The sequence below is a fragment of the Muntiacus reevesi genome, chromosome 2, assembly GCF_963930625.1.
Source record: "Muntiacus reevesi chromosome 2, mMunRee1.1, whole genome shotgun sequence".
Lineage (NCBI taxonomy): Eukaryota > Metazoa > Chordata > Mammalia > Artiodactyla > Cervidae > Muntiacus > Muntiacus reevesi.
This window is the reverse complement of record NC_089250.1, coordinates 274,342,148-274,367,175: the sequence shown is the minus strand read 5'-3', so window position 1 is coordinate 274,367,175 and position 25,028 is coordinate 274,342,148. Positions and strand designations below refer to the sequence as shown.

Below are 25,028 nucleotides of genomic sequence, written 5' to 3'. Positions count from 1 at the left end.
CTTGTGATCCATACTAACATATGAATTTTCTATTTTAACTAGGAATCACTATCTACAATATTTCTCCCTAAGAGGAACGTCAGAAAACAGGATTTATGAAATACTTTCTAGTATGAACTTCCTGATATTTGTTTAGATTTAATTTTTTATAAATATTTTCCTACATTTTCTTTATGTCATTCCATATCTTTCTTATATAAATAAGTATTTTTTCTCCTGACAAAACGTCTTCCATATCTTACTGCATTACTAACCTTTCCCTCCAGGACTTGCTCTCTGATGTCCTGTGAGGTGAAAGAGCTGATTAAGGCCTCTGAGGATTCCTTACATTTATGAGATTTCCTTCAGTATGAATTATCCGACGGTAAGTAAGACCAATGTGCTGGGTTAAAGTCTTTGTCACAATTCTTACATTTATAAGGTTTCTCTTCATCATGAATTCGCTTGTGCTTAGTAAGTGTTGCATAGTGACTGAAAGTTTTTCCACATTCTTTATATTATTAAGGTTTTTCTCCAGTGTGAATTTTCTGATGGCGAGTAAGACCTGTGCGGTGCCTAAAGCCTTTGCCACAATCCTTACATTTATAAGGCTTCTCTCCAGTATGAATTCGCTGGTGTTGAATAAGAGTAGAGTGTTGACTAAAGTTTTTCCCACATTTTTGACATTTATAAGGTTTCTCTCCAGTGTGAATTCTCTGTTGGGACATAAGGCCTGAGTGCCATCTAACGTCTTTGCCACAATCCTTACATTTATAAGGCTTCTCTCCAGTATGAATTCTCTGATGGGACATAAGGCCTGAGTGCCGGCTAAAGTGTTTGCCACAAACCTTACATTTATAAGGCTTCTCTCCAGTATGAATTCGCTGGTGTTGAATAAGATTTGAGTTTTTATTGAAGGCTTTTCCACATTCTTCACATTTATAAGGTTTCTCTCCAGTATGAATTAGCTGATGTTGAGTAAAATCATAGCGCTGGCTAAAGGCTTTGCCACAATCCTTACATTTATAAGGCTTCTCTCCAGTATGAATTCGCTGGTGTTTAGTAAGAGCTGGGTATTGAATAAAGGCTTTTCCACATTCTTTACATTTATAAGGTTTCTCTTCAGTATGAATTCGCTGGTGTCGAATAAGATTTGAGTTCTGATTAACGGCTTTGCCACACTTTGCACATTGATAAGGTTTCTCCCCAATGAGAATTTGCTGATGGTGACTAAGAGTTGAGAAATAGATAAACATTTTGCCACATTCCCTACATTTATAAGTTTTCCTGCCAGTATGAATTTGCCGATGTTGACTAAGACTTGAACTCTGATGAAAGGTTGTGGCACATCCTGTACACTTGAAAGGTTTCCTTCTTGAATGTATTTTCCTGTGTTTACTTCTATTAGATGAGTTACTGAAGACCTTCCCACATTTAATACACTTGTAATGTTTCTGTGGATTCTGAATTCTCTGCTGTTTAATCAGATTTGAAGACTGATTAGAAACTTTACCATATTCACTACAATTGTATGTTTTCTTTCCACTATGAATACTCTTATTTAGAGAAAGATCTGATGCTTGATAAAAGATATTCTTACATTTATTACTTTTAGAATCCTTGTGTGAAGATTGAGCTCCCTGATGTTCCATAAAGTTTGAGTCTTGTTCAAAGTTATGCCCAGTTTCATTGCATGAATAGACCTTCACTCCATCATGAAAAGTTGTGTAATTATTGGAGCTGGAGGTCTTACTTAAGGTCTGACTCATTTTATTACACATGGAAAGTTCTTCCCTATTAACCATATCATGGAATGTATTGAACAATGCTGATTGGATTACATCTCTTCCATTACCATCAACATTATACATCTTGGAATGGAGAGAAAATATCTGTTTCTGGACGAATAATGACTTCCTAATCACAGATCCCTCAAATTGATTATATTGTGAGTTTTTCCCATCATTTTTAGATTTCTGGTTTTCAGACATGTTTAAATATATGTTTAATCGAAGCCTATGCTCAGAGTGGTTTGAAAGAGAATGTATAGTAGAGACTGGAGGACCTTCCAGATTTTCCACATTCCCTTTCAGAGAACAAGTATATTTCAAAAACCGATGCTAATTTTTTCTGCAAAACGTACACTTCTCAGCAGATGTTGAAGATTGAAATGAGTGTTTCCCCCAATTTGACTCAAGTAGCTCATTTCTTTCTACAGTAATGTCTGCATTATGTGTAACTGTCTCAATTTCTTTATGTCCATGTAAACATCCTCTCTGTCTTTCACACGCCCTTGTATGTTCTGAGTCTTTCATTAATTGCAAGTTTCTGAGGCGAAATCTTTCATATATTCCTAGGTTTGCTTTTGGGAACAAATCTTCTACCCTTGGTTTCTTTGGCATCAAATCCTGGGTGTCTTGAGGAGATATAGCTGAAAGATACCAAAGAAGAAGATTTTTTTACCTACTATTCTCAGTGAATCCCCTTAAAGATTTAGAGAAAATTGATGAACCCATTGCTAGCATAAAAATAAAATAGAGATGGGAGGATCAAGATGCCAGAGGATTAGGCAGACATGGACTTCATCTCTCTCCACAAATGCATCAAGCATACATCAGAAATGGAACACTTCTCCCAGAGCCCAGCTGAACACTAGCAGAGGACCTTGGAAATCTAAAAGGACAAGAAAGATTCCTGCTGAGCTAGGTAGGGCAAAAGAAAGATGAAAGAAAAAGAACAGGAAAGGAAATGGGATGGGGCCTGCAACCCTGGGGGGATCTGAAGAGAGGAGAGGTCTCCACCTCCGAGGAAGGCCCTCACTGGGGGAGCCCAGTTGGGACAGAAGGGGAGCCTCATCCTCTGTGGGAGGAGAACACGGCAGCAGTCAGAGGCAGCAGGACAGAGGAGACCTGCACACGGGGTACCGCCCCCAGCCCTGCCCACCCAGCCTGAGAGGGTGTCCACCACTGCAGACAAGGGCTGGGTGCTGAAATGTGGGGTCTAGAGAGCAGACCCAGGGAGAAGACTGCTCTGGGCTGTGAGGAGACGTCCTGTGGGAATGGCAGGGAGGGAGGAGCTCTGCAAACCGGAATGCTTGGGGAGGAAGCCTGAACCACCATAGAGCAGAGCGCCATTGCTGAGTCATGCCCGAAGCAAAGACCCACCATTGTTGGTAGCCTCTCTCCCCCTGTGCTGATCCCTCCTCACCAGGCACGAGGAAGGGCTCCATTAGGTTGGGTGCTCTCATGAACCCAGCTGTTGCCTCTTACTCTGGGCCCCTCACTTCCAGGGTAGACTGATGGACTCTGGGAAACCCCGGGAGCAGGGGCCTTTGGTATATCCACATGAACAGAGCGGGCTGAAGCACTGCTGAGCCCCAGGGTCTGGCGATTTAAGGAAGTAAAGCTGATATCTCGACTGGAAGTTGCACAAACTCGTCTCTATACCGTCACAGCTGTCTTTGTGAACTCAGCCCCTTTAGAACGTCTGAGTGGACAAGGAGGGCTCCCCCAGTCACAGCAGGTGTAGCTGTAGCAGCTGTAGACTTTGTGGGCTCCCACACTAGGGGGCAGGGCCAGGCCGGAGTCTGAGCTGACCCACAGCACCACAGCAGGTCCAGCTCCATGTTGAATGCAATCCTGGGCCCTGACTTCAAGGATCTATGCTGGTGACCTGGTCAAAACAACATCTGAGAGACACCAGGGCCATGTGCCAGCTTGCCCATGGATGAGGTGGGGCCAAGGGCATTGCCAACCCGGGTCACATGAGAGCTCGCACAAGGCATGAAACGTGACGCAGAGAGCACTCCCCAAGGGAAACATCCCAGAACAGCAATCGTCAGGGGCTTCTCTCCCGGGGGTGTGCTCCAATCCCACCTGCCTCCACACAGATCAGGATCACAGTGAACAAACAGATATGGGGGCTCTGTTCCACAAACCAGGGCACACACCCATCACAGACAGTGCGGTGACAGCCACAGAGCGATGGGGAGCCTCCCCTCAATATCCAGGGCAGGCTCAGGTCACAGAAACAGCGGTCAAAAGTTCATCCAGGGGGTGAGGGCACAAACCTCTGGACTAACCTCACCCACCAGGGGACAGACACCAGGAGCAAGAGGAATTAGGATCCTACAGCCTGCAGAACGGAGACCACACACGCAGAAGATGTGACAAAATGAGAGGACAGAGAAGTGTGCTGTATAGGAAGGACCAAGATCAAAACCTGCCTAGATAAACACTAAGTGAAGATGAGAGAGGCAATCAAATGATTACCGTTTGCTTAAAGTCCTCTTAAACTGAGACACCAAACATTTTCACAAGGGCTAGGTGCCTTCTAATCCTTTCATTTACTTCTTATCACCTGCGTTTTTATTTGAGAATGTTCTATTAGATGTTTGAATCTAAAAATCATAAATGATATGACATAGAACAATGTCCTAGCAAGTGAGGACATATAAGACAGAGTCCAGGGAAGCTCACGACGAAGAAGACAAATTAGCAAAGTAGTAGTTCTTAAGAAATTAAATAAGAAGTGAGACTTTAAAAATATGATGGATCTAAAAATAAAAAACATATGATGGAAACACATGGGACTCGACACAGTACTTTTTGGAGACCTAACTGGGGAGGAAATCTAAAACAGAGTGGCTATATGTATGTATCATTGATAATGTTTCCTGTACAACAGCAGAACTCTGTAAAACAGCTACACTCCACTAAGAATTTAATAAAAAGATTTCTATATTTTATCGAAAAATCTTAACAGTTTGAAACAACCATTACAAATATGAACAATGTTCTAAGTTCTATATGCCACGTTATTTTAAAATTCTTTGAGGTAATTGAAAGAGACCAGAAACTTTAAAGTAACCATGAGCCTTTCATTTTCCCATTTTAGGGAGCTTTTGCTTTATGCAATGAAGACATTACTTACGTTTGAAATGAATAAGGGCATATCTGCAGTTTCCAGTGGATTGGAAACTATAAATCAGAAAAACAAAACAAACAAGCAAACAAAACCTGTCCCAACTATTAATAGGGCTTTGGCAGTATGTCTATGACTCCACTTACACATTTCTGTTTAAAGGTAGAAAGAAACTTTAAGAGGAGTATCATATAGCCACTCAGAGGTGTGCACAGTTTTCCTAGGACCCTAAAGAAATGAAAGAGCAGTCAACTCATGCAGGTTGTCGCAGGCCAAGAGGAGAATTTTAGTTTTCACTGTGAGTGAGTGAGAAAAGCAATCACTGGAGATGAATTCATGAATGATTCAAGAGACAGAATGGGGCAGGTGATAGCCATCTATGACAGCAACAGAAATAAACCCAGACTTCTCCCAAATCATTTCCACTGAAGCAGATCTTCCCAAACCACATGATAAAGGATGACTTCCTCACTGATCCTCACAGAATCAGCTATACGTATATATAGCCACTCTGTTTTAGATTTCCTTCCCAAGTAGTATCTCACTGTGCCTCTCACCTGACTCATCGGCTCCATCCATTCACGCCTACCTGGGTATATGCCTGTTGTCTGCATTCTCCTTATATTCCTGAGATCCTTCATTTGCTCCAGAAAGGTGACCAAGTCTGGCTTAGAGACCACAAGACCTGTTCATCAGAGAAAGGAATATTTGTTGTGCTAGAGATTCATCAGTTTCCAATCCAATATGTATTCAGGCGAGAAGAGAATGCATGGGTGAATGTTAAAAACAGCCCAGGTAATGATTCCCCAAATACTGCCCGCCCCCCCCCCCCAAATCCTTTATTGAAAGTACCTATATAATGCTAACTAATATAAAAAAGTTAGGTCCTGAGATTCTGGTCAAGTGCCACTAAGGCAAAAGTAAGTAGTGGAAATGTGAAATTAAGAGAAGGTACAACTGTTTAATACCACAGAACTTACACAATTACCAATGACCTAGTAGGAGGCAGATTACATAAAGGAAGATAAAGGTTACAAGCAGAATGAATCATCATAACGAAGCCTTTCTTTCTAAACTCACAGATACTCATTTCCACCTACAAAGCAGAGATCTGAAACAAATGTGCGGTGCAGAAACTTTCAGAAGACATTCTAGAAATGAAGGAACCAAAACCCTGAGGTTTAGATAAGCGATTCTGGAAGGCAGTTGTCCTCACCCAAGGAAGCCAGGTTCCTATAGTTCTCTACCATCACGTCCGTGTACAATTCCCGCTGACCGAGGTCCAGGCATTCCCACTCCTCTTGAGTGAAGTCTATGGCCACATCCCAGAATGTCAGCCGCCCCTGAAATACAAAGTAGAGATGGCATGTGGCCGTGGGAAGACTTCCTAATGTGACCCATGATGGAAACAGGAAGTTCAGAGACCTGGTTTTCCTTTAGGCGAGTGGCTGCTGTTCCCCAAGAATATAACCTTTACACAGTAGTATTTTCTTTTTTGGGGTGTTAATTCTAGAAAGTCTTGTAGGTCTTCATAGAACTATTTAACTTCAGCTTCTTCAGCATTACTGGTCGGGGCATAGACTTGGGTTAACATGATATAGAATGGTTTGCCTTGGAAATGAACAGTGATCATTCTGTCGTTTTTGAGATTGCATCCAAGTACTGCATTTCAGACTCTCTTGTTGACTATGATGGCTACTCCATTTCTTCTAAGGGATTCCTTCCCACAGTAGTAGATATAATGGTCATCTGAGTTAAATTCACCCATTCCATTCCATATTAGCTTGCTGATTTCTAAAATGTGGAGGTTCACTCTTGCCATCTCCTGTTTGATTTCTTCCAATTTACCTTGATTCATGGACCTAACGTTCCAGGGTCCTATGCAATATTGCTCTTGACAGCATCGGACCTTGCTTCCATCACCAGTCACATCCACAACTGGATGTTGTTTTTGCTTTGTATCTGGCTCTTCATTCTTTCTGGAGTTATTTCTCCACTGATCTCCAGTACCATATAGGGCACCTACCAACCTGGGGAATTCATCTTTTTGCCATTTCATAATGTTCATGGGGTTCTCAAGGCAGGAATACTGAAGTGTTTGGCCATTCCCTTCTCCAGTGGACTACATTTTGTCAGAACTCTCCACCAGATTTGGGTGGCCCTGCACAGCATGGCTCATAGTTTCCTTAAGTTAGACAAGGCTGTGATCCATGTGGTTAGATTGGTTAGTTTTCCATGACTGTGGTTTTCAACCTGTCTACCCTCTGATGGAGAAGGATAAGAGGCCTATGGGAGCTTCCTGATGGGATAGACAGACTGAGGGGGAAACTGGGTCTTTTCCTGGTTGGCAGGGCCATGCTCAGTTATTCTTGAATCCAATTTTCCCTTGAAAACAGGGTGGAGACTGTTCCCTCCCTGCTATTTACCTGGGGTCAAACTATGGTTTGTTTCCCTGGTGGCTCAGATGGTGAAGCCTCTGCCTGCAATGTGGGAGACCTGGGTTTGATCCCTGGGTTGGGCAGATCCCCTAGAGAAGGAAATGGCAACCTACTTCAGAACTCTTGCCTGGAAAACCCCATGGACAGAGGAGCCTGGTAAGCTATAGTCCATGGGGTCACAAAGAGTAGGACACGACTGATTGAGTTCACTCACTAAATTGTGGTTGAGGGAATGAGGATAATGGTGACCTTCCTCAAAATATCCCATTCGTGCCCTGCTAGTCTGTGACCCCAACCCTACAGCAGGCCACCACCAATCCTTCTAGAATCAACACCCCCAACAATGTCCCTTTCATTACAGGGGACTGGAGGGCAAAAGTAAGAAGTCAAGAAACACTTGGAGTAACAGGCAAATTTGGCCTTGGAGTACAGAGTGAAGCAGGGCAAACACTCATAGGGTTCTGCCAAGAAAACGCACTGGTCATAGCAAACACCCTCTTCCAGCTACACAAGAGAAGACTCTACACATGGACATCACCAGATGGCCAAAACTAAAATCAGATTGATTATATTCTTTGCGGCCAAAGATGGAGAAGCTCTATACAATCAGAAAAACAAGACTGGGAGCTGACTGTGGTTCTGATCATGAACTCCTTACTGCCAAATTCAGACTTAAATTGAAGGAAGCAGGGAAAACCACTGGGCCATTCAAGTATGACCTAACGATTATACAGTGGAATGGGAAGTAGGTTTAAGAGACTAGATCTGACAGACAGAGTACCTGATGAACTATGGACGGAGGTTCGTGACATTGTACAGGATGATCAAGACCATTCCCACGAAAGAAATGCAAAAAAGCAAAATGGCTGTCTGAGGAGGCCTTACAAATAGTTGTAAAAAGAAGAGAAACCAAAAGCAAAGAAGAAAAGGAAAGATATACCCATTGAATGCAGAGTTCCAAAGAATAACAGGGAGAGATAAGAAAGCCTTCTTCAGCGATCAATGCAAAGAAATAGAGGAAAACGACAGAATGGGAAAGACTAGAGATCTCTTCAAGAAAATGAGAACAGAAATGGTATGGACCTAACAGAAGCAGAAGATATGAAGAAGAGGTGGCAGGAATACACAGGAGAAGTATACAAAAAAGATCTTCACGAGTCAGATAATCATGATGGTGTGATCACTCACCTAGAGCCAGATATCCTGGAATGTGAAGTCAAGTGGGCCTTAGAAAGCATCACTTCGAACAAAGCTAGTGGAGGTGATGGAATTCCACTTGAGCTATTTCAAATCGTAAAAGATGATGCTGTGAAAGTGCTGCACACATTATGCCAGCACATTTGGAAAACTCAGCAGTGGCCACAGGACTGGAAAAGGTCAGTTTTCATCCCAATCCCTAAGAAAAGCAATGCCAAATAATGATCAAAGTACTGCACAGCTGCACTCATCTCACATGCTAGCAAAGCAATGCTCCAAATTGTACAAACCAAGTTTCAACAATGTGAACCAAGAACTTCCAGATGTTCAAGCTGATTTTAGGAAAGACAGAGGAACCAGAGATCAAATTGCCAACATCCACTGGATCATCGAAAAAGCAAGAGAGTTGTGCTTGTGCTTCCTCAAACAAAATAGAAAAAACATCTATTTCTGCCTTATTGAATATGCCAAAGCCTTTGACTGTGTGGATCACAATAAACTGTGGAAAATTCTGAAAGAGATGGGAATACCAGACCATCTGACTTGTCTCTTGAGAAACCTGTATGCAGGTTAGGAAGCAACAGTTAGAACTGGACATGGAAGAAGGGACTGGCTCCAAATGGGAAAAGGAATACATCAAGGCTGTATATTGTCACCCTGCTTATTTAACTTATATGCAGAGTATATCATGAGAAACACTGGGCTGGAAGAAGCACAAGCTGGAATCAAGATTGCCAGGAGAAATATCAATAACCTCAGATATGCAGAGGACACCACCCTTGTGGCCAAAAGTGAAGAGGAACAAAAAAGCCTCTTGATGAAAGTGAATGAGGAGAGTGAAAAAGTTGACTTAAAGCTCAACATTCAGAAAACTAAGATCATGGCATCTGGTCACATCACTTCATGGGAAATAGATGGGAAAACAGTGGAAACTGTGTCAGACTTTATTTTTTGTGCTCCCAAATCACTGCAGATGGTGATTGCAGCCATGAAATGAAAAGATGGTTACTCCTTGGAAGGAAAGTTATGGCCAACCTGGATAGCACATTTAAAAGCAGAGACATTACTTTGCTAACAAAAGTCCCTCTAGTCAAGGCTATGATTTTTCCAATACTCATGTATGGATGTGAGAGTTGGACGATAAAGAAAACTGAGCGCTGAAGAACTGTTGCTTTTGAACTGTGGTGTTGGAGAAGACTCTTCAGAGTCCCTTGGACTGCAAGGATATCCAACCAGTCCATCCCAAAGATCAGCCCTGGGTTTTCATTGGAAGGATTGATGTTGAAGCTGAAATTCCTGTACTTTGGCTACCTCATGCAGAGAGTTGACTCATTGAAAAAGACCACAATGCTGGGAAGGATTGGGGGCAGGAGGAGAAGGGAAAGACAGAGGATGAGATGGCTGGATTGCATCACCAGCTTGATGGACATGGGTTTGGTTAGACTCTGGTAGTTGGTGATGGACAGGGAGGCCTGGCATGCTGTGATTCATGGGTTCACAAAGAGTCGGACACGCCTGAGCGACTGAACTGAACTGAACTGAATATATCTTTCTGACAGCTTTTCAGAGTCTTCAATGTGCAACAGAAATAATTGAAAATGAATAATGTTGCTGTTGTGTCGTTTGACAAATATTTTAACAGACATTCTTTAAAGGGCAGAGCTGAAATTTTATTTCACTTGATGGACTCTAGACTTTAATAAAACACAGACAAATATACAAAGACAACTCTAATGAAAATTAATAGAAACTTCTGTATTTGTAAATCATACTCAAAACGAGAAAAATGTTAGTTACTCCATTGTGTCCTACTCCTTGGGACCCCAGGGAATTTAGCCTGCCAGGCTTCTCTGTCCATGGGAGTCTCCAGGCTAGAATACTGGAATGGGTAGCCATTCCCTTCTCCTGGTGATCTTAGGGAAAAAGAAAAAAAGAAAAAATTCGATGTAATCATGCTAACATGTTTATACACAGAGACGTATACTGCAATGAGACTACATACTCAGTAATAGTAATAGAGAAAACCTGTCATGTCAACAATATCAGGATAATTTCTAACTGATTAAAAATATACATAAATATTTGAGGACGATATTATTTTAATTTTTAAAGGTAGACTAGGGTACAGACATATACAAAGATATAAAATAAAGTGGAGCTCTGGTTGTGAATTTTTAACTTTCCTGGAAGCCGGTATTATTTGCACTGAACTATATTTTAGAACTTGACACAGCGGAAGAAAACAAAAAACAACCAACCACTCAACACTGTTGAACATAGATAAGCACTAATATGATTCTTGTAAACATTTTGGAAAATACAGAAATAGGATGAAACTATGTCTGTGATGCGAGCGTGGAGTGTCCTGGAAATGATAAGACCGAGGCTTGAGTGATGAAAACGCCCACTCCCCAAACCCAGCATCTCTACTAAACACATGAGAGTGTTGTCAGCTACAAACTGGCACTTGCCAAGAGCATTGCCAGCAACCGAACAACACCAAGGGCGTTTGTCATCTGCCTCTGTGGAAAATGAACCCTACGGTGCTTCAAGTGTTGACTTCAACCGCCCCTGAGGGAGTTCAGGTTGCATTGAGGCACTCTGCTCCAGGGAATCCGGTGGAACAGGTCTTTAGAGAGTTAGATATGTTCAGAAGCTGATTTTTTGATCCCAATCCCCGCATCTCTTCATCTCTGTGTGGGCTGGGCTTAGTCACTTAGTTGTACTCTGTCTGTGGGCATTCTCCGGGCAAGAATACCAGAGTGGGCTGCCACGCCCTCCTCAAGGGGATCTTCCCAACCCGTGGATCAAACCAAGGTCTCCCGCATTGCAGGCAGATTCTTTAGCATCTGAGCCATCAGGAAAGCCCCTTCATATCTATAAAAGCACCAAATCCCTGAACGGCGACATCAGCTCCTGACGACTGGCAGAAAAGCTTTTCTAAAGTAAATGGTTGACTGCACTGAACTCCCCCTTCACTAAAATCTTATATACTGACCTTCCCCGCTGCCTCTTTAGTGCAGTCTCTCAGAGTTATCTGAGCTGCTGTCTCCTGGGTTGCTGCCCTTATTTTGCTCTAAATAAAACTTAACTCACAATTCTCAAGTTATGGGTCTGTTTTAGCCAACAGTGTTCATTTTTCAAAGCGAAGAGAAACCAAGATGATAAAGAGTTTCCCCACTAACTGTGATGGTTGTGCATATCCCTCAGTTTTTCTTTCCAAGACACTTTTTGAGGACAGGAAAAAAAAAAAAAATGCACTAGAATCTCACAGAAGCACATGAACCAGGGAACATCTGAGGTCATGGGGTAAGAAGTACATGGAAAAATGCGTTATCACTGCCAGGTATTTTAGCAATATTATGAAAACCATGATCTCAACCTACTATGAAAAATACCAGTTTTAAGCAAATTCCACTGCATATATACCTCGCATGATCTGGAAACTAATAGTACATTTAATAGTAAGTTTTTCTTACCGATATAGAGGCTAGTCATTGTACTTTTTTCATTTCTGAAAATTTTCTGAAAAATTCTCAACTGCTGAGTTCACTCTACTCATAAGGGCATTTTAAAATCCTGTTCTAAAGAACCGAATTTCATCCACATGTAAACTCATCATGCATTTCCCCTACTTCCCTAGGATCCCAACACCGAACCACATTCCAACGGGAGTCTCAGACACCTGTGTTCATCTCTCACAAAGGGAATATATTCACCAGTTGAAAGTCACTAATTCATGTCGAGGATTCATCAGGACAGAAAGAAGAAAAGGCTGTGCGACACAAGCGAGAAGCAGTCTAAAGAGCCGGCCTTCACGATTATAAGAAAAAAGAGAAAAGAGGAAGTTGATAACAAATCCCCAGGGAGAAAAACTGGAATCAGAGAAGTAAAGGTTTGCGGATTCTCAGTCCAGCCATTTCAGGAGGAAAAGCAGACACAGCCCCAGACCCGGGACAGGACGTTTACCTGAGAAGCTGCCATTTCCTCCTCTTCTTCCTCCTGCTGTGTCTCTTCTGGGGATATTATGCAGCAAAAACACATCTACGTATTGAGAAAACAGCATCCACACAGCTCTTTCACCTGCAACTGCTGCAGTGTGTTTCTCGCTCCCTTTTCCGAGCTCTTTGATCACTTTCTCTTTTCCTGAGCTGTAGGGGTTAATCAAGATGAAGCTGATATGCTAATCACATCCTGGGTTTGGTGCTCATTTCCCCCACTCTCTTTGCAGGCTACCCCTGCTATCTGTTCTCTTATTTTTCACATTAGAGAGAGCAGGCCACAGAACAATTCACAAGAGAACAAGGACCCAACTCCCTAGCAACCTGACTCTGACTCTGCGGACTTTTTAAACTATGCAGGAGGCAGACCTTCCAGGAGCCCTGAGCTTGAGCCCTCAACTCTGCCTGCCCCAGAGCTCTGGAGGGAGGATTTAGGGCGGGATATTCTAGAAACAAAGAACCTCAGCCTGATTCCCGGGGAGGGGCTCTTTCTCGGATGGGTGTGGCCCGTGCCTGTGCCCTTGGGGGAGGGGAGGGAGGGGTGAGTGTTTGGTGGGAATCACCTGGGAGCCCTGGGTTCCTGCAAGGTTTTGCTCTCAGGATTCTAGGAAAGATGGCCTGAGTCCTTAGGTTTCTTGTTGTTGTTTTGCTTCCTTCTGTAACCTGGGGACACTGGTTTTCACAAAATGATTTGCACTGTGAACACCTCTGTGCAGTTGGGAGGCCTCCTACTTCAGAGTCAAGGGGCCTGGAGGTGTTTCCACCACAGATTTCTTTAAAAATAAACCAGAGGCAGCAGTGGACCTTAGGTTAACAGTCTATGTGCAGGGACAGATGCCTTTCAAAATGATGCCCTAAAAGTTATCTGATGACCAACCGAAGAAATAATGATCAGTGTTATGTCATTAGTGAATTTACCTGTAAATTAATCCATGAAAGGGATTCTCTGGTGGTTTAGATGATCAAGAGTCTGCCTGCAAAGTGGGAGACCCAAGTTTGATCCCTGGGTCAGGAAGATCCCCTGAAGAAGAAAATGGCAACCTTCTCCAGCATTCTTGCCTGGAGAATCAGTGGATGGAGGAGCCTGGAGGGCCACAGTCCATACGGTTACAAAGAGTCAAACACGACAGAGCGACTTCACTTTCACTTTCAACACAGAAAAATGTTGCTGCTCTACTTCATGTTTGTATTTCTAGGTTTTATGAATCATACACTACAGTTTGTTGTCTGCTCTTTTTAAATAGCTCTGTTCTCTCACATCTTTAAGGGGTAACTGACTAAGGAAAAATTAAATAGAGGAGCATGTCCATTTTTCTAATAGTGTCTATTCTAAAAAATATTCAGTGTGCATGTACCAGTTCCAATATCTTATATGATTCAGTTTCACAGCAGAAATGAGAGTAAGGTACAGAGATCTCCCATATACATCCTGTTCCCACACGTAGACAATCTCCCTACTTATCTTTCCCCACCTGAAGATACATTTGTGTCACTGATAAATCTACACAGACATTAAGTAAAGTTTCTAGTTTCACCTCATGCTTCTCTTTTAGGGATGTGTACAGACATCTTGGAATGTGAAGTCAAGTGGGCCTTAGGGAGCATCACTCCAAACAAAGCTAGTGGAGGTGATGGAATTCAAATGGAACTATTTCAAATTTTAAAAGATGATGCTGTGAAAGTGCTGCACTCAATATGCCAGCAAATTTGGAAAACTCAGCAGTGGGCACAGGACTGGAAGAGGTCAGTTTTCATTCCAATCCCTAAGAAAGGCAACCCCAAAGAAGGCTCAAACTACCACACAATTGAACTCATCTCACAGGCTAGCAACGTAGTGTTCAAAATTCTCCAAGCCAGGTTTCAACAATACATGAACCACGAACTTTCAGATGTTCAAGCTCCTTTTAGAAAAGGCAGAGGAATCAGCTCTCAAATTGACAACATCTGCTGGATCATAGAAAAAGCAAGAGATTTCTGAAGAGACATCTATTTCTGCTTTTTTGACTATGCCAAAGCCTTTGACTGTGTGGATCACAATCAAATGGAAAATTCTGAAAGAAATGGGAATAACATACCACCTGACCTGCCTCTTGAGACATCAGTGTGCAGGTCAGGAAGCAACAATTAGAACTGGACATGGAACAACAGACTGGTTCCATATAGGAAAAGAAGTACGTCAAGGCTGTCTATTGTCACTGTCATTATTTAACTTATATGCAGAGTACATCATGAGAAATGCTGGGCTGGAAGAAGCACAAGCTGGAATCAAGACTGCCGCAAGAAATATCAATAACTCAGATATGCAGATGACAGAACCCTTATGGCAGAAAGTGAAGAACTAAAGATTCTCTTGATGACAGTAAAAGAGGAGAGTGAAAAAGTTGCCTTAAAGCTCAACATTTAAAAAACGAAGATCACGGAATCTGGTCCCATCACTTCATGGCAAATAGATGTGGAAACAGTGGAAACAGTGACAGAATTTATTTTGGGGGACTTCAAAATCACTGCAGACAGTGACTGCAGTCTTGAAATTAACAGATGCTTACCCTTTGGAATGAAAGTTATGACCAACCTAGACATCATATTAAAAAGGAGAGACATTACGTTGCCAACAAAGGTCTGACTAGTTAAGGCTATGGTTTTTCCAGTGGTCATATATGGATGTGACAGTTGGACTATAAAGAAAGCTGAGCACCCAAGAATTGATGCTTTTGAGCTGTGGTGTTCGAGAAGACTCTTGAGAGTCCCTTGGACTGCAAGGAGTTCCAACCAGTCCATCCTCAAGGAGATCAGTCCTGGGTTTTCCTCGGAAGGACTGATGTTGAAGCTAAAACTCCATTACTTTGTCCATCTGATGTGAATAACTGACTCATTGGAAAAAACGCTGATGCTGGGAAAGATTGAAGGTGGGCGGAGAAGGGGACAATAGAGGATGAGATGGTTGGATGGCATCACCAACTCAATGGATATGAATTTGAGTTAACTCTGGGAGTTGGTGATGGACAAGGAGGCCTGGCGTGCTGTGGTCCATGGGGTCTCAAAGAGTCAGACATGACTGAGCAACTGAACTGACTGACTCTATGGGTCTGGGCAAATATATAACTTGTGTCCATTAAAACAGTTTAACACAATGATTTCATGGTCCTGAACTCAGGATATTCATAACCCCTCCTTTGAAACCCATGGCAACCCCTGACCATTTTAATCTCTTCTACTTTTCCGACTAGATTCTCAAGTGGCTCTGTGGTAAAAAATCCACCTGCCATTGCAGGTGACCCAAGTGATGCAAATTCAATTCTTGGGTAAGGAATTCCCTCGAAAAAGAAATTACCATTGACTCCAGTGTTCTTTCCTGGGAAATCTCATAGACAGAGGTACCTGGCAGGCTACAGCCCATTGAGCCCCAAAGATTCAGACACAATGGAGCACATAAAAACATTTACCTACACCAAAATACCATTTTGTAAAAATCATACTTTTTGTAGCATTTTCAGATGGGCTTCCTTCACATAGTAAAATGCATGGAATGATCGTCCATGTATTTTACACCTTGAAAGTTTAATATAAAAAAGCTTAATACCTGCCTTCTAGTCTGCTTATTAAATAGGTTCACCAATAACATTTTCTAGATTCATATACATATATATATATATATATATATATATATGTGTGTGTGTGTGTGTGTGTGTGTGTGTTAATGCCATATTTTCACGAATGTAGAGATTAGACCTGTGGACACAGCGGGAGAATGAGAGGCAGCCCAATTGAGAGAATAGCCTTGACATATATTCACCACAATGTGTAAAGCAGGTAGCAGGTGGGAAGCTGCTCCATAGTACAGACAGCTCAGCGCGGGGCTCTGTGATGGCTAGAGGGGGGACACGGAGATCGTGGGAGGGAGGCTCGAGAGAGAGTGGGCGTACATATACCTGTGGTAATTCATTAAGTTGTCCAGCGGAATCTAACACAACATTGTAATGCAATTATATTCGAAAAAATATCTATTCATCTCAAAAGAAAAAAGAAAAACCGGACATAACGCAGTGCTTAGGAGCCCCCCTGACAGTGCAGGGCCCTCGGGCCTCATCCCTGGTCCAGGAATACCCCAGGCGCTCTGGGGAGACGAAGCCTGTGCTCCTCAGCTGCTGAGGCTGGGTGGGGGGCGACTTGGTCCTTTAGATGGGCACGAGGCAAAAGAGATGCTCAGCATCGCTAAATAATGAGAAATGCAGAACAAAACGACAGTGATACATCACCTCCTGCCAGTCAGAATAACAACTAGCAGAGAGCCCACTAATAATGTCATAAACGCTGAAGAGGCTTGGAGATCAGGGAACCTCCTGAATGGCTGGAGGGAATGTAAGCGGGTGCAGTCACTTGGGAGGAGAGTGTGGAAGTTTTTAAAAAATGTAACCTCCTGACATTTAAGGAAATGAATGCCCAGAATAGTAGACAAAATAGATTAATTGACAAATTTATAAGATTTGCAGTTTTAGTAAACCATCTGCACTTCTGAAATGAGCAGTTGTGGCGTAGCATTTTTAAATCCTTTGAGTAAATATGTATGAATACACACACACTCACATGTTCCTTGTGTTTCTAACTGCTAGCGTTTATACCTTCAGATACTTAGTTTTTCTACTCAATGTACGTTATATAAATTATATGACATATACACTTTCAGATATTTATATATTGCCTCAAATGTAAGTCACAGCCATGAGAAAACTGTTCCTTTAAGCTAAGGCAAGAAACATGTGGAAAGAATTAAACAGGGTAAAATATTATAAATTTTCGTTCAGAAATTTACCATCATGGCTTTTAAGTATTCTTGTGACAAATGTTAAGTTTACATTTGCTTAAATGAGCCCATGAAAAGTCTCACTTAGCTCACCAGAAGAACAAAGGGCAACTGAAGAAGGTGAGTTCATGACTCTAGGTCATGAGAGAATTCACAGCAAGCTCTGAGTGAGGTCAAGGATAGAAGTGAACAGAGAAAGAGGCAGTAATTGTGGTTCAGGTTTTTATAAGAGGCCCTGAGCGAAGTGCTGTGGGCTCCCCAGGCTGAGTGTGGATGGGTCCATTCAGACCAAAAGGACTAGGATTTTGGTGGCTCTGTGAGGATGGCATTGAAGGGGAGCTTGTGAATAGGCCCTGGGATTCAGCAAGCCTGCTGGTCTCAAGGAAGGGGGTCTTCTAGTTCAAGTGCTCACAGGACTGGCTGGTGTGAGTTCAAGGACCTGCAGGCTGCCTGCTCCCCAGACAGATGCTGAGGCAGCAACAGCATGGAGCAGTTCAGGGGAGTTCTCAACAGTACTCTATGATCCTTCTTATTAGAACCGTCACAATGTCCCTGCGGTTAAAGAGAGGGGAAAAGAACAATGGAGAAATGATGGGAAATACATGATCAAGTGATTTGAAACTTAAGGGCAGGAAGGAAACTAATTGTTATAAACATCACCCTTCTATGCTACCGAAGAGTTTCTCGTTAGGTGTTCTTTCCTGCAACCTTAAATTCCTAGGCTAACACTTCATTCATTACACACCAACATTTACACAAGCAACCATTCAGTTTTATTGATTAACATGTATGCTTATCACACATAGAATAAAACCTTTTACACTCTGCTATGTAACTTTGGTTCAAATACAGATTATAAGCACCAACAATGATAATCTTTCCTCTGATACAATGATCTGAGAACTGTGATTTCTATGGTTACAAAATGGAGGCTAATCATTTAAGAAGACGTACGCTAATTACATGACTCTTCTTGGAAGGGTTTTTCGAACACTTCTAGGGTAGCAGAGATGTCTTTAATTGACATACATCAAAGGATAGTCATGACTTCTGTTCATATTATAAAATGCATCAAGATTTTAGTGAACTGTCATTATATTTTACTTTAAAAGCAAGTGATGTAGCTATTGAAAATGGACATCTTATTTTAATCTGTGGAATTATTCCCTGAACACTTACATCACAGTGACTTACAGGGATGTGTGACATGAATGACAAACACCACCATTTAGATGTTCACTGTACATGTTACATTCCTGTGTCCTTAATCTTATAATGGAGAAAAATGCAAATGTTTTCTTCCGAGATAGAAGGGCGTTTCTCATTTTTGAGGTAGCAACCATCAAAAACATAACTTTGCATGCACACTAGAAATGAAGTGTAGCATGGAGCAATTTGAGAATTCAGTTTCATTCATTTTGGTTTTCAAATAATCACAAATCATGTCAATATAAACAAACATACAAAGCTAGTAACTGTACATGGCTAAACATCACCTCTTCATCTTGTGATCCATACTAACATATCAATTTTCTATCTATTTTAACTATGAATCACTGTCTACAATATTTCTCCCTAAGAAGAACGTCAGAAAACAGGATTTATTAAATACTTCTAGTATGCATTTCCTGATATTTATTTAGATTTGATTTTTTATAAATATTTTTCTACAGTTTCTTTTCATCATTCCATATCTTTCTTATATAAATAAATCTTTTGTCTCCTGAATTGTATGTTCAGGACAAACCTCTTCCATGTCTTACTTCACTACTAGGGTTTCCCTCCAGGACATGCTCTCTGATGTCCAGTGAGGTGAGAGAGCTGATTAAAGCCTTTGCACGTTTCCTTACATTTATGTGATTTCCTTCAGTATGAATTATCTGATGGTAAGTAAAACCAATGTGCTGGGTTAAAGTCTTTGTCACAATCCTTACATTTATAAGGCTTCTATTCAGTATGAATTCGCTCGTGCTTAGCAAGAGTTGCATAGTGAACGAAAGCTTTTCCACATTCTTCATATTATTAAGGTTTCTCTCCAGTGTGAATTCTATGATGGCGAGTAAGACCTGTGCGGTGCCTAAAGCATTTGCCACAATCCTTACATTTAAAAGGCTTCTCTCCAGTATGAATTCGCTGGTGTTGAGCAAGAGTAGAGGGTTGACTAAAGTCTTTTCCACATTTTTGACATTTATAAGCTTTCTCTCCAGTGTGAATTCTCTGATGGCAAGTAAGACCTGAGTGCTGGCTAAAGCCTTTGCCACAATCCTTACATTTATAAGGCTTCTCTCCAGTATGAATTCTCTGATGGTACCTAAGGTCTGAGCCCTGGCTAAAGTCTTTGCCACAATCCGTACATTTATAAGCCTTCTCTCCAGTATGAACCCTCCGATGCCGAGTAAGACCTGTGTGGTGCCTAAAGCCTTTGCCACAATCCTTACATTTAAAAGGCTTCTCTCCAGTATGAATTCGCTGGTGTTTACTAAGAGTAGAGTGTTGACTAAAGTCTTTTCCACATTTTTGACATTTATAAGGTTTCTTTCCAGTGTGAATTTTCTGATGGCAAGTAAGACCTGAGTGCTGGCTAAAGCCTTTGCCACAATCCTTACATTTATAAGCCTTCTCTCCAGTATGAACTCTCTGATGGCAAGTAAGAACTGAGAGCCGGCTAAAGCTTTTGCCACAATCCTTACATTTATAAGGCTTCTCTCCAGTATGAACTCTCTGATGGCAAGTAAGACCTGAGTTCCAGCTAAATCTTTTGCCACAATCCTTACATTTATAAGGCTTCTCTCCAGTATGAACTCTCTGATTATACATAAGGCCTGAGCCCCAGCTAAACTCTTTGCCACAATCCTTACATTTATAAGGTTTCTCTCCAGTATGAATTTGCTGGTTTTGAGTAAGAGTTGAATATTGACTGAAAGCTTTTCCACATTCTTGACATTTATAAGGTTTCTCCCCAGTGTGAATTCTCTGATGGCAAGTAAGATCTCTGTGTTGAATAAAGTCTTTGCCACAAACCTTACATTTATAAGGCTTCTGGCCAATATGGATTCGCTGATGTTGACTAAGTTTTGAACTCTGATTAAACACTTTGTCACATTCTGTACATTTGAAAGTGTTCCATCCTGAATGAATTTCCCTATGTTTACGTAGGTTGAGTGTGTTAGTAAAGACGTTCTCACATTTCTTACACTTGTAATGTTTCTGTGGATTCTGAATACTCTGCTGTTGAATAAGTTCTGAAGACTGATAAGAAACAACATATTCACTACAATTGTAAGTCTTCTCTCCAGTATGTGTACTCTTATTTAGTGAAAGCCATGATGCTCGATAAAAGAGATTCCTACCTGTATTACTTTTAGAATCCTTATCTGAAGATTGAGGTGCCTGATGCTTCCTAAGATCAGAGTCTTGTTCAATGTTATATCCACTGTCATTGCATGAACAGTCTCTTGCTCCATCATAAATACTCTGGTAACTATTGGGATTGGAGTTCCTACTTAAGGCCTGACACTTGTTATTATACGAGAAAAGTTGTTTTATATTAACCCTATCACGATATACATCAAACAGTGATGGCTGAATTAAGTCTCTTCCATTATTATCAACATTACACATTTTGGATTGGAGAGAACCTGTCTGTTGGAGGAAGAATAATGACCCGCTGCTCACAGATCCCTCAAGGTGATTATACTGTGAGTTTTCCCCATCATATGTAAACTTCTCCTTTTCAAACGTGGTTGAATGTATGTGTAATCGAAGTCTATGTTCAGAGTGGTCTGAACAAGCCTTTGGAATAGAGACTGGATGACGTTCCAGATTTTCCACATTTCCCCTTAGAGAACGTGTGTGTTTCTAAAACTGATGTGAGTCATTGCTTACAATGATACACTGCGCGGCAGACGGTGATGACTGAATCGGGTGCTGGCCCCAATTTGACTCCCAGTGCTCATTTCTTCTGGCAGTCATGTCCACAGTAAGTGAAATGGTCTCAATTTCTTTATGTCCATATAAACATCCTCTCAGTCTTTCACACGCCCTTGTATATCCCCAGGCTTTGGTTAAATATTCATTTCCGAGGTGAGCTCTTTCATATAGGTTTGCTTTTTGGATTAAATTTTCAAACCTTGGATTCTTTGACATCAAACCATAGGTGTTGTGAGAAGACACAGCTGAAAGATACCAAAAGAAAACTTTCTTACCTACTATTCTCAGTGAATATCCTTGAAGATTTAGAGAAAATGGGGACCCAAGGATCAAGATGACAGAGGATTAGGTAGATTGGAGTTCATCTCTCTCATCAAATGCATCAAGAATACATCAAAATTGGAACAATTCTCACAGAGGCCCCCCTGAACACTAGGAAAGAACCTACACCACCTAAAATGGCCAGAAAGATTCCTGCTGAGCCAGGTGGACCAAAAAAGAAGAAGGAGAAGGAAGATGAGAGGAACTGGGATGGGACCTGTAACCTTGGGGGATCTGAAGAGAGAAGAGGTGTCCACATCTGGGGGAGCCCTCACTGGGGGAGCCCAGCTTGGACAGAAGGAGAGCCTCATTCTCTGTGGAAGAGAACATGGCAACCCGCGTGAAGCAGCAGGACAGTGAGAGCTGCAGAGGGGGTGCTGACCCCTGCCCTGACCCCCCAGCCTGAGAAGGTGTCCACCTCAAGGGTGTCACCCCTGCAGACAAGGGCTGGGTGCTGGAACGTGGGCTTTGGAGAGCAGACCCAGGCAGAGGACTGCGGTTGGCCATGAGGAGACATCCTGAGGGGACGGGGGAGGGCGGGAGGAGCTCTGCAAATGGGACACTTGTGGAGGAAGCCTGCACCACCAAAGCGCAGACGCCACTGTTGAGTGAGGTCCAAAGGGAAGAACCCCACCGCAGCCTCTCTCCCCCGTGCTGGCCCCTCATCCCTGGCAGCAGGGAGGACCGCCACCCGGTGGGCTCTACTGAGGCCCAGCCACGGCCTCCCCCATGCCCCTCCTCCCCCGTCAACAGACCCCTGTGCCCTGGGGCAGCCTCTGGAGCAGACACCCATGGGTGGCCCACATGCTCAGAGGGAGCTGAAAGCAGAGCTGAGCCCCAGGTTTTAGGAAGCAAAGCTGAGGTCTCTGCTCGCAGCTGCACTAACCACGCTTTTACACAGGCAACCGGCTTTGTCAGCTCAGCCCCTGCAGAGCATCTGAAGGACAAGGGGGACGCCCCCGGTCACAGCAGGTGTGGCTTTAGCAACTGTAGACTTTGTGGGCTCGGACACGAGGGGACGCGGCCAGGCCGGAGTCTGAGCTGCCCCCACAGCACCACAGCACGTGGGACCTAGGCCCTGAGTTCAGGGGATCTATGCTGGTGACCCGGGGAGAACAACATCCGAGAGACCCCAGGGCCGTGTGCCGGCATACCCATGGTTGAGCTGGGGCCAAGATCAGTGCCAACCAGGGTCACACGGGACTCAGCCAATGGGGGAAAGTGACGCACAGAGCAAGTCCCAAGGGGAACATCCCCAGAGCAGCAATCCTCAGGGGCTTCTCTCCCGGGGGTGTGCTCCAATCCCACCTGCCTCCACACAGATCAGGATCACAGTGAAGAAACAGATCTGGGGACTCTGTTCCACCAACCAGGGCGCAGACCCACCACAGACAGGGCAGTGAGAGCCACAGAGCGATGGGGAAGCTCCCCTCAATATCCAGGGCAGGCTGGTGTCCCAGCAATCAAGTGCCCATCAAGGGGATCAGGGCACAAATCAGGATCAAACTGAGCCCCTAAGGGGCAGGCACAGGAAACAAGAGGATCTAGGATCCTGCAGCCTTCAGGGCAGAGACCACACAAACAGAACATGTAATAACACCAGAGGACAAAGAGTATGGAGCAGAGGAAGGGGCAAAATAATAAGATACAAGAACCACTAAATGAAGTGGAGACACGCAGTCTAATGATTACCTTTGCCCTAAGTCGTCTTAAATGGAGACACCAAACGTTTTCAGAAATACTAGGTGCCTCCCAATTCTTTAATCCACTTCTTACCACTTGTGCTCTCTTTGAACACATTCTATTAGATGTTTGTATCTAAAAATGATAAATGATATTGGCATAAAACTAATTAGAAACTGAGGGCCATTGGAAACTGATAACAAATGAGATAATAAACTCTTAAGCAATTAAATAAAAAGTGAGATTTTAAAAAATATGTTGGGTTCACAGAGAACACTACTCAGTTCCCTGTGGAGACCAAAGGGAAGGAAATCTAACAAAGACTGGCTATTTTTACGTATACTTCATTCTCTTTGCTGTACAAGAGCACAACATTGTAAAACAATAAGGATTTAAATCCAACAAGGATTTAAAGGACTTAAAAGGACTTTATATGATCTAAAATGTTAATAGTTTGAAACAACCATTAGAAATATGGTGGAAAATGTTCTAAATTATTTTGCCAATTTATTTAAGAAATCTTTGAGTTAATTGAACATATTAAAGTGTTTTACCATTGAGGAATTGTGGCAAATACACTTCAGATATTTAAAATGAGTTCACATAAAGAAATGTGAAACATTGGTGTAACTCAGAGATTTGCATTCTTTCATTTTATGGATATTTTGCTTTATACACTGAAATGAGTTTAAAATTTATAAGGTCATACTTGTAGCTTCTAGCGTTTTAGAAAAAATAAATCAGAAAATAAATTCAGTCTCCAATATTCCTAGAGTATTGGTAGTTTGTTTACAATTCCACTCACACACTTCTTTCTAGAGGTAGAAACAAACTTTAAAAAGAGCATCTTATATTTACTCATCAATGGGCAGTTTTCCTAGGACCCCCAAGAAATGAAAGAGCAGCCAACTCATGCAAGTTGTCACAAGCCAAGAAGAGAATTTGAATTCTCACTGTGGATGAGAAAAGTAATCATGGGGCTGAATTCATGAATGATTGAGAGGCAGAAGGAGCCAGGCAATGTCCGTCTATGACAGCAACAGAAATGAACCCAGAGTTCTCCAGAATCATTTCCACTGGAGCACGGCTTCCCAAGCCACAGCACAAAGGCTGACTTCCTCACTGCTCCTTGGACCTCTCACCTGAGTCATCAGCTCCCTCCATTCACACCTACCTGCGTATGTGGCTGTTGTGTCCGTTCTCCTTACATCCCAGGAATTCTTCATTTGCTCCAGAAAGGTGACCAGGTCTGGCTTAGAGACCACAAGACCTGCTCATCAGAGAAAGGAGTAGCTGTTTTGCTAGAGATTCACAAGTTTCCAACCCAATATTTATTTCGGTGAGAAGAGAACACACGGGTGAATGTTAATGTAGCCTAGAGGATGATTCCCCCAGATACTTTATTGAAAGCACCCTTACAATACTAACAGATACATAAAAATCAGATCCTGAGATTCCGGTCAAGTACTACAAGGCGAAAGTAAGTAATGTAAATGTGATTTTAAGAGGAAGGTGTCACTATTTAATACCATGGAACTGATTCAATCACCACCACGCTAGAGTGAAGGAGGCAGATTACATCAAGGAAGAAAAAGGTTAGAATCATACTGAATCACCATGAAGGATTTCTTTCTAAACTCACAGATACCCATTTCCTGCTAGAAAGCAGGGATCTGAAAGTGTTGGTGGAAGCAGAAAATTCCAGGAGACGTTCTAGAAATGCAGGCACCAAAGCCAGTGGTGGAAAAGGGATTC

The 25,028-nt window shown here is 42.4% G+C and overlaps 1 protein-coding gene and 1 pseudogene across 2 annotated transcripts; both read right to left on the bottom strand.

Moving 5' to 3' along the window:
• Positions 1 to 344: 344 nt before the first annotated feature.
• LOC136157629 (zinc finger protein 721-like) lies at positions 345 to 20,960 on the bottom strand (annotated as a pseudogene).
• LOC136161714 (KRAB domain-containing protein 5-like) lies at positions 2,153 to 12,670 on the bottom strand. Of its 2 annotated transcripts, none has more exons than XR_010661761.1 (4): positions 12,507 to 12,670; positions 6,119 to 6,245; positions 5,492 to 5,587; positions 2,153 to 2,410 (listed from the first exon to the last, which is right to left on the bottom strand). XR_010661761.1 is itself a non-coding variant. In XM_065926738.1 (4 exons), the coding sequence occupies exons 1-4, from the start codon at positions 12,579 to 12,581 to the stop codon at positions 2,381 to 2,383; spliced, it is 360 nt and encodes a 119-aa protein (XP_065782810.1). In that variant the 5' UTR covers positions 12,582 to 12,670; the 3' UTR covers positions 2,153 to 2,380. The 2 variants fall into 2 exon arrangements, 1 of the variants encoding a protein (XP_065782810.1); XM_065926738.1 differs by having other exon boundaries at positions 5,460 to 5,587.
• Positions 20,961 to 25,028: the final 4,068 nt, after the last annotated feature.